This window comes from Rutidosis leptorrhynchoides, unplaced genomic scaffold (genome assembly GCF_046630445.1).
Source record: "Rutidosis leptorrhynchoides isolate AG116_Rl617_1_P2 unplaced genomic scaffold, CSIRO_AGI_Rlap_v1 contig574, whole genome shotgun sequence".
Lineage (NCBI taxonomy): Eukaryota > Viridiplantae > Streptophyta > Magnoliopsida > Asterales > Asteraceae > Rutidosis > Rutidosis leptorrhynchoides.
Genome location: NW_027266796.1, coordinates 47,978 through 56,937, shown reverse-complemented (window position 1 = coordinate 56,937; position 8,960 = coordinate 47,978). Strand labels below are relative to the sequence as shown.

Here is an 8,960-nt window from a genome sequence, read left to right as displayed (position 1 = left end):
GAATTGGCTGCATTTTCTTAGTACATCAGATAACAAATGTTGTCGAGACTCGAGATTGATCCGAACTACCAAAAAATAAGTTGGTAAAAAATGGAAGGACAAAAACTCACCGATACTTGACAGCCAGGTTTAATATTTTCTGCCTCAATCCCAGTAATTTTGATCTCAAGGTTCTCACCGGGTCCTGCTCGTCGGACCTCGTTTCCATCAATTAGTATAGCAACAACTTTCACCAGAGTCTGCAAAACAAAGTATATTGTTATATGTACCAACCTCATTAATTAATAATTAATCTAACAATAAGGTGATCAACAAATTAGTTTATAAATGAAAAACCTTTTCCGGCATGACCAACAAGGAATCACCCTCCCGTAAACTGCCAGATTCAACTTTGCCCATCACAAAAGTTCCCATTTCTTTGAACTTGTCATTAATAGGCATCCTACAAAAGTCATGTTCAGATCAGTCTCAACTTATCTCGTCTCGCGTGACAAACGCACCCTAACAGAATAGAATTTCATACCTGAATGGACCTTGTGGATCTTGAGGTTGAACTTGAATAGAATCAAGAGCCTCAAAAAGGCATGGACCATTCCACCATGGACACACACTCTCTTCCATTCTTGTTTTCATATTCGTACCCCTCAAACCAGATATTGGAAGAAATTGGATATCTGTGTAAATATATAAGATTATAATTAAGAATAGTTACAGAATAAATATATAAGCCAGTGATTCAGTACCTTTCTTCACGTTATAGCCCTTAGACTTGAGGAAGGGAATCTTTTTTCCCTCGATTTCATCGTACCTGCATAATTCCCGGAACCAGTATAATCATATATTAATAAATGAATAATCTCATATAAAATCGTATAAATGACGACATTATTTATCTAATACCTTTGTTTAGACCAGTTAACAGTAGGGTCGTCCATTTTGTTGACAACAACGAGAAGCTTAGTAACACCAAGTGTCTTAGCGAGAAGGACATGCTCACGAGTCTGACCACCTCCCTCATAACCTGTTTCAAACTCTCCTTTTCGTGCCGAAATTACCAAGACACCGATATCAGCTTGAGATGCTCCTCTGATCATATTCGGTACATAACTCTTGTGACCCTGAGAATAAAAATCAACAAGAGTTTGTGAGAATTCGTGCACAGCAAAATAAAAACATGCCGAGAGTTTTTGGATCAAGATGGAACATGCTCTAGATATAAAACGAACGAAGAGTCGACCAACTCTCAAATTCTAAATTCCATTCTTCTGTATTTCAGGGGAATTTAATCTCTTACCGGAGCATCCAGGATTGTAAATCTTGTTGAATCTGTTTCGAAATGAGCTCTTCCAACTTCAACTGTTTTACCCTAACCAAATCAAAGAGTGCACAGAAAGATATTTATTATAAGAAAAAGCAAGTGATAGTGTTCTACTACCATGATAATATAATAAATAGAAAGACATTAGAACATACCCTAGCCCTTTCTTCCTCATTAGTGTCCATGATGTATGCCATGTACCTAGCACGTGTGGTAAAACAAAATCATTTATTACTTGTACAACAAGTTTTGTTCAAAAAACTTCTACAGTGTGTAAATTATACTCAGAACAAGGAAAATTTGGCCGTAATTAAAGTTGAAAAACAAATTATCTCACCAGCTTTCCCGACCATTATGCCTTGCTTCCCTCTCGAATCTTTGGATAGTTCGGTCGTCCACCTGGCCACTGAGGAAAACGATCTGACCTCCAATTGTGGATTTACCAGCATCTGCAATTTTCTCGTTCGTTAAAGGATATATATATATATATATATTTGTAGCCTTAATTAGACAGTAATAACTAAATTATACAATGATCTTACCAACATGACCGATTAAAACAACGTTTAAATGTCGTTTCAGGTTGTTCTCTTCTTGCTCGTCATGATTATCTTCACTTGGACCTACAAAATCGAGGCTCGAAATTAGAAAAAATTAAGATGCTAGGATGGAAAAAGAACAGAAAGCACAACTACTAATCAAGTAGTAAATACATATTGTACTTAACAAGAACTTTATTAACTAATTCATTACCAGCCGGATAAATTACTTGTTCAGGTGATTCAAGCTCCGATGAGCGAATTGCCTCTTCAGAATCTACAAAGTGATAAAGAACACAGTTTAACAAGTTAACAAAGTCTATAACAATACCGTTTATACAGTCAAAAACAACGATTGAGTGTGTTTGAATGATAAAATTTTAACCGACTCCACACAGTAGAACTGAGGTTTGTTGTTGTTGAGTAAGAACGAAATTTAGAAAACCATACTTAATTAATTATCAAGCTTAATCAAGAGAACATCAGTGATAACGTACCCATATATATAGCCGATCGACGATTGACTGAGTCTTGCCTGTCTGTATTTCTTCCCTTGTTTTGTTTTTTACAAAACAAGATTTTATGTAGCATAAAAAACAACACAACAGAGTTAGAGTTATACTCCCTCTGTTTGTCTCTTTTCCTATTCGAAATAGGAAAACCTAATTTCTTATATCTTGATGAAAAAGTGATTAATTGGAAATTAATTCTTTCGTGCTTCCCAAGTTATGGAAACTATTAGGAAAATAATGGAGTAATTAATAGGACTATAACTTTTTTCCCTTTTCGTCCTCTTTCAAAAAAAGAAACACTTTCCATCATCCAAGCTCTCTTCGTATAATAAAAAAATTTATTGACTTACAATATGTCTTTTATAATCCTTACACTATTCTGATCTGCATGTTTCTTCATCAGGAAGAAATATCTGTTTTATACTGCAAACAAATTACACAGCTTGGGAAATACACGATCAACATCCATACGACGGTTATACATATCCTAGCCATGAAATCTGATCAAATTCTACTTTCGTCGACGGTTAGATTCACTTTGATCGACGGTGAATCATGAAGAAGCGATTTTAGTTCATCAAAATAATCATCCAGACAGCTGGAAATATCGCTCTTGGCATCTTCAATTCTTTGTTGGGAAACATAATCATTGTGAAACAGCTGAAGGGCGTCTTTCGTTGAAAGGGAATAGACGGACTCGAACAAGTCATGGAATTTGTCTCTCTTTTCTTTCTTGTCAATCAAGTTATCTCTCAAATCTTTCGGAAGACAAGCCAATGCACTAAAAAAAGTAGAGAAACCACTCAGTCAAAGTAAGAGTCAAAAACCGAAAGATAGTGAAAATTACAAGCCTAAAAAATCTGGGGAGGAATTTAAGTCTTAACTTTTGCCATCAATAAGCAACAATTCCTAAGGAAAAGCCATTACACACCTCCTCCGAGTGAAGGAACCAGGGAATCAACAAGCTTAAATCAAAAGGCGAAAGCACAGTTTACAACATCAAGAATGAAGAAATTCTAGCACATGATGAGTTAGTTACCTGGAAACTCCTCTGACAAGACCCCATTTGTAGCCAGAGATAACAGATTCCGTTACGCCGAAGTTAAAACCTTCTTGAGCAGAAGCTTCTTGCCCCGCCATGAGGCCTTCACGATATCCCATCTGAAAGAGGAAGCCTTTTTTACATGCCAAAAACCCAAGAAGAAGCCTTTTTTAAGTTAAAAATGAAGTTATTACAACTCACCGTGTGAAATTGATCATGTCTTTTCTTCCAGTCTCTGTCCAAAGATGCACATTCATCATCAGAATCACACCAAGAAGACGAAAGATCATCACCTGAAACAAATCGATATCCAGTTTTGATATATATCATCAAAATCAGTATTATAGCACAAATAATAAAAGGACAAAAACCTAAAATCCAAAATCAAATTTAACTTAAAGGTAAGTTGTTTCCAATACAATGAACAACATGATACATGACTTATGAGCTAAACTAACTAAACTAAACAACCAAACTCCATATAATGAATTGGGTATCCTTCTCAGTCAATATCTACAAATTAAGTGATAATCGCTCAAAAAGTTAACGACTTTTTGCAACAAAACACGTAATTAGGTCACAAATCGAGAGGAACAGCCAAATTTAAGCGACTCCAAGGTAAAAAATTAAGACGATAATCTCAAAATTCACAAGCCGATATCATTAGCGACAAACCAATAGAGAAATAATTACCGTACCCATTGCTAATCAAGCGACGATAAGGTTTTGCGACGATAAGCGAGTCTCTGTGTCTTTCCCAGGGAAGAAGACAGTGATGACGATACAAAGTAATGCATATTTAATCCTCAATGTTTTAATAAATCGTCCAAAATACCCCTAACTTTTTGTTGTCTATCCTTTTACCCTCAACGTTTCATCCGAAGTGGACTCATGTTGACTTTTCTTATTGGGCCTGATTTCGGACGTGCAAAATTTAATGAGTTAACGGGCCTAAATTTGGCCCATTTGTTATTCTATATTAAGTCACGTGACAAAACCCGACAGACACACGTGACCATCTGAAAAAATGTTAAGGGGATAATTCATTAGTACAGTACAGTGCAGGCGTGAGATCTATCTTAGATTTTGAGGCTATGATCCTGTACATCAATCCTCATTAAAATTTAAACACGTGTAAACGATCCAATGGCTGAAGTGAGATCTATTCTTAGATTTTCTTGAGGCGCACGATAAGCAAAATACAGGTGTGGAAGATAAAGTGCACGGTAGTAGCAGCGAACGAAAGCGAGAGGGCCCCACATGGATAGGTGTGTAGTCACATCAATGTCCCTTTTTTCTATTCAAAGCACATCTTTATTTATTCAACTACTACCATTCATTTAACGAAGACTCTTGGTTTGGTAATTTTACCAAAATTTCCCGCTCCTTTAACTGCCACGTGTCAGTCATACAAACGAAGAGTCCACCACTCGCTATTAATTTTCTTTTATTTTAAATTATTTAAATAAAAATGTATATAAATCTCTTTAAATTAATATTATTATTAAAATTTATAATTGAATTTTTTAATATAAATAAAATAAGACTATTACTTTAAAAATATAAAATTATATAGAAATTTAATCTCGAAAGTGGATAAATTATTAATTTTATAAAATTATTAACATATTTTATTTTGTTTCATGCATTATTAAACGACGTGTTTTTAACCGTTTTAATAAATGAATATGATGTTTAAGAAGTGTATTTGCTTGGTCTCATAAGTGTTCCGTGACTGGCTTCTCTCTTTTGATTTTGGGCTCCAAACATATCACAAAAGCACGTCTCTTCTACGATATGTATTAAAATCGGTACATCTTAACCGATGTGTTTCCTCATTCTATAATGTGAGCTTTACTATTTTCATGACAATTTCCTATAATCTTTGTTTAATGAGACGAGAAAAAACTGTATTTTAGTTCTTGTTCTACCTTCTACGACCATATTTTAATTACTCCAATAATTATTTAATACAAACTGCTTTAAATTTTGTAGTTAATTAACGTGAAAGTTAAATTCGTTGTCAGTGGAAGCATGTGACGTTTCGTTTTTAGCAATCTAAACAAAGCTGAACCGATTCCCAATACTAACTCGTGAACTTATTTTAGGGTTTCCATTTCATATACTGTACGTCTTTAATTACTTTATTAACCCTATAGAGAACAGAAAGGTCTCTATAAAAATGGCTCCATTTCAACCTTAACCTTTCATCTTATACCTTTAAAACGTGGTCTAGGGTTAACTATATTTCTTTATATACACCTGGGATTGAGTTAAATTTTGGTTAGGTTAAGTTAGGCTTAAAGTTATTATTTTTTTTTTTCTTTTTTATACATATATATATGTATGTATAGATAATATTCATATGATCTCGAAAACTTTCATTAGTAGTTTTGTGTTTTCCCTTTTCTTTTTCATCTTTGGGTCTTGTGAGAGTGGATCTGGCGTTGACTAAATGATTTCCCTTGTTAATATACTATTTTTATTATAATAGTAGTATACTGGGATTAGGGCAAAGGATATGGTTTGAGCTTTTATTTGATCAATTATTGGAGTTTTTAGGAGATAAATTGGGTTTTTGTTGGAGTCGAGGGTTTATAAATAAATTAGTGTTGGAGTGGAGCTCCTTGAAGTTCAATAGGAGATCTTGGCTCGAGTAAATTAAGCTGCTTAGCTATGGATCCCTCAAATCTTATCTATCTTAAGAAATTAGAGATAGGGTTTGTGGCTTGCATATCTATGGAGCTTGTATTGCTCGATTGTCAGATCATTTTTTGGATTGAAGGGAGCTCTGCACTTACCCTCTTCCATTTTCAAAATATTAACCTACTTAATTTATCATTTATTATTTCTATTTTAAAATATTTATCTTTTTTTTTTATCTCAACCCGTTGTTTATTCATCGTCGACTTATTTTTTTATGTAATTAGTAGGTCATTTTAGCACATAATCCATCCTTAGTAGGATCTTTTGAGCTCATTTTATTCATATTCTTATTTTTGGAAGCTCATTCCTGAGTTTTAATAATAAATGATACGGAAAGATAAGTAATTTAAATCTTTTTTTCTTCTTTTTGAGATTATTATTTTAAATCTTCAAAGTAAAATTCCCCGTGAATTAATTGAAATGAAATTTTTTTCGTTTGTAGTAGTCTCATTTAATTTAAATCGTCCCACGAACAATTTCGGAAAAATTAAAAGATAAAAAAAAATCCAATATTTTCATTTTGTTGATGTCCTCGCCATTTTGCGAAGGGATTGAGTGGTCTATAGTCACTTGCCGAAGCCCACTGGACACCAGTCTTGTCTTGAAAGTTAAGTTTAGCCGGGCCGGACTCATGATTCCATTCGAATCAATTAAGCCCATTGGAACTTCATTTGAAGACCTGTATTGTTCTTTTATGAGAATCCAATTTGGTCCCTTTATTTTTAGTTCCTCACTTAGATTCCTCACGTTTTTCTTTAGTCTAAACCATTTTCACGTTTTTATATATCGGTCAAAATGGTCCCTCTGCCGTCAACTATTCCCTTATGGCATGACGCCAATTCCTGCGGCAGGTGACGTGTCAACACTTATTCCAGATCACAAAATCGAACCGGGTGGTCCGGTTTAAGGATGAATTGGTTCGTTCAATTTTTTTTAAAAAAATGGAAAGTTTTATTATTTTTTTGAATTTTTTTATAAATTATAAATATTTTTTAATTTTATATTTTAAAAATTCATTATTAAAAATTAATTATTTATATTTTATAAATTATTTGAACCGTTCAGTTTTCTTTATTTTCTTATAAATTATAAATATTTATTAAATTTATCTTTTACATTTTCATTATTATAACTTAATTAATCATATTTTATAAATAATTGTTTGTAATTTTTTCTATAAATTAATTAAATTTTTAAAAATTATTAAAATTAATTAAATTATTAAAAATTATTAAAAATAATGAAATTTTTTAAAAATTATTAATGTAAAGAGGGTAATTTTCAAAATAATCATTTTAATTATATTCATTTTAGCTACATTAAAAATATTTTTTTATAATATTTAAAATGTTTTAGTCCACTGCAAATTTAGACAAATTGGTTATCTAAAAACATAAATATATCCGTTTTTACTAGAGGTGAAAGTTTTCATTTCGGTTTTACACTGAAACTAACCGAACTGATTACTATTGGTTTAGGTCGGTTCAGTGAAATAATTTTTATTTTTTAATTACTTTAAAATTAATTATTTTTAAAATTTAAAATATAAAGATAGTAATTTTAATAAATTTTTAATTTTTTTTTAGTTTTCAGCATAAAACCGGACCGAAAACTTTCACCCTTAGTAAAACAGGTCGTTTATTTAGTTAACGAAAAAATATGAAGGACTAAAAAAGTATTATGGGTGAAATGTGAAGTATCAAAGTTGGATTTTCTCCAAAGAAATCCTAGCTTATTGAAAGGCAGAGATTGGTATTTGCACTAAAATGTTGATGTACATTGACCTTGCTAAATCTATGCACCATGATCGAGTTATTTGAATCGGACGCCTTGATTGTCCTCGAAGGCAATCAACTCGGAAGATACATGCTTTCTGTCTTTGTAGGGATATGATTTGTGAGATTAAATATTTGCCATTATAGTTTGATTATATTTGTCATTATGTTTTGATTCTTACACTTTGAAATATGTACCTTGAGGATGTAATCGGTTAGCTTCGGACTTAAGATCTAGTACGCGTGGTCGATTGTCAAAAGCTTGCTTGCTTGCATATTTCGACTTTGAGATGGATGGTTTTTGTATTAATTTATTTTTACTATTAACATATAGTGACTGCTGCTAAAATACATACATAAAGATGAATTAGCATTGATAATCACAAAAGACAGGAAATACATATATATATAATGAAAATGACAATATACATATATATATATATATTCATTTTTATAATTAATTAATTTAAAATATGCATCATGAGTGAGAAATAAGATCATATACCATGATTGAAACAATCAAGAGAGATAAGGTGAAGATTGATTATTTTGCCATTTCTTCAGATTTCTACTTTTGATTTTGATTTTACACAAATTATTTTGTAGGGGAATAAAGAGTGACCATTCCATCTATTTATACGAGGAAATTATAAATATAATTTTTTTAAAAAAAACATAAATATTTTGTTGAAAAAGTATAATCGGGTGAATATTTATAGTTCGACCGGAATTTCCGTTTCCGATTTCAATGTTTAAACAGGGTAATTAACACTAAATAAAATCGGGTTTGGGATTCCCGGTCAAACGGTAAGATCGGGTTTCCCATTCCTGGTTTTACAAGAAACCAATCCATCGCCCCCCTTTGTTTAAATTGCGATTACGGAAAATCTAGGCCGAGCTGGAAAAATCTAAAGCTAACATCGTGTTCGTATCGTCGAAACGAGTAAAACGGTACCGGACTTGAAGCTCGACGTCGCCGGAATATCGTTGGCCAGATTTGATTAAATCGCGATTACGGAAAATCTAGACCGAGTTAGAAAAATCTAAAGCTACCATCGTGTTCGTATC

General features: G+C 32.5%; 1 protein-coding gene across 1 annotated transcript; it reads right to left on the bottom strand.

Moving 5' to 3' along the window:
• Positions 1 to 110: 110 nt before the first annotated feature.
• LOC139884595 (uncharacterized) lies at positions 111 to 2,853 on the bottom strand (the record flags this gene model as incomplete). The annotated part of the gene is made up of 11 exons (XM_071868611.1): positions 2,808 to 2,853; positions 2,072 to 2,134; positions 1,861 to 1,941; positions 1,656 to 1,767; positions 1,474 to 1,519; positions 1,295 to 1,366; positions 901 to 1,118; positions 744 to 808; positions 524 to 674; positions 337 to 442; positions 111 to 239 (listed from the first exon to the last, which is right to left on the bottom strand). Coding segments are annotated over exons 1-11 (1,089 nt in total), but the record flags the coding sequence as incomplete, so codon positions are not given.
• Positions 2,854 to 8,960: the final 6,107 nt, after the last annotated feature.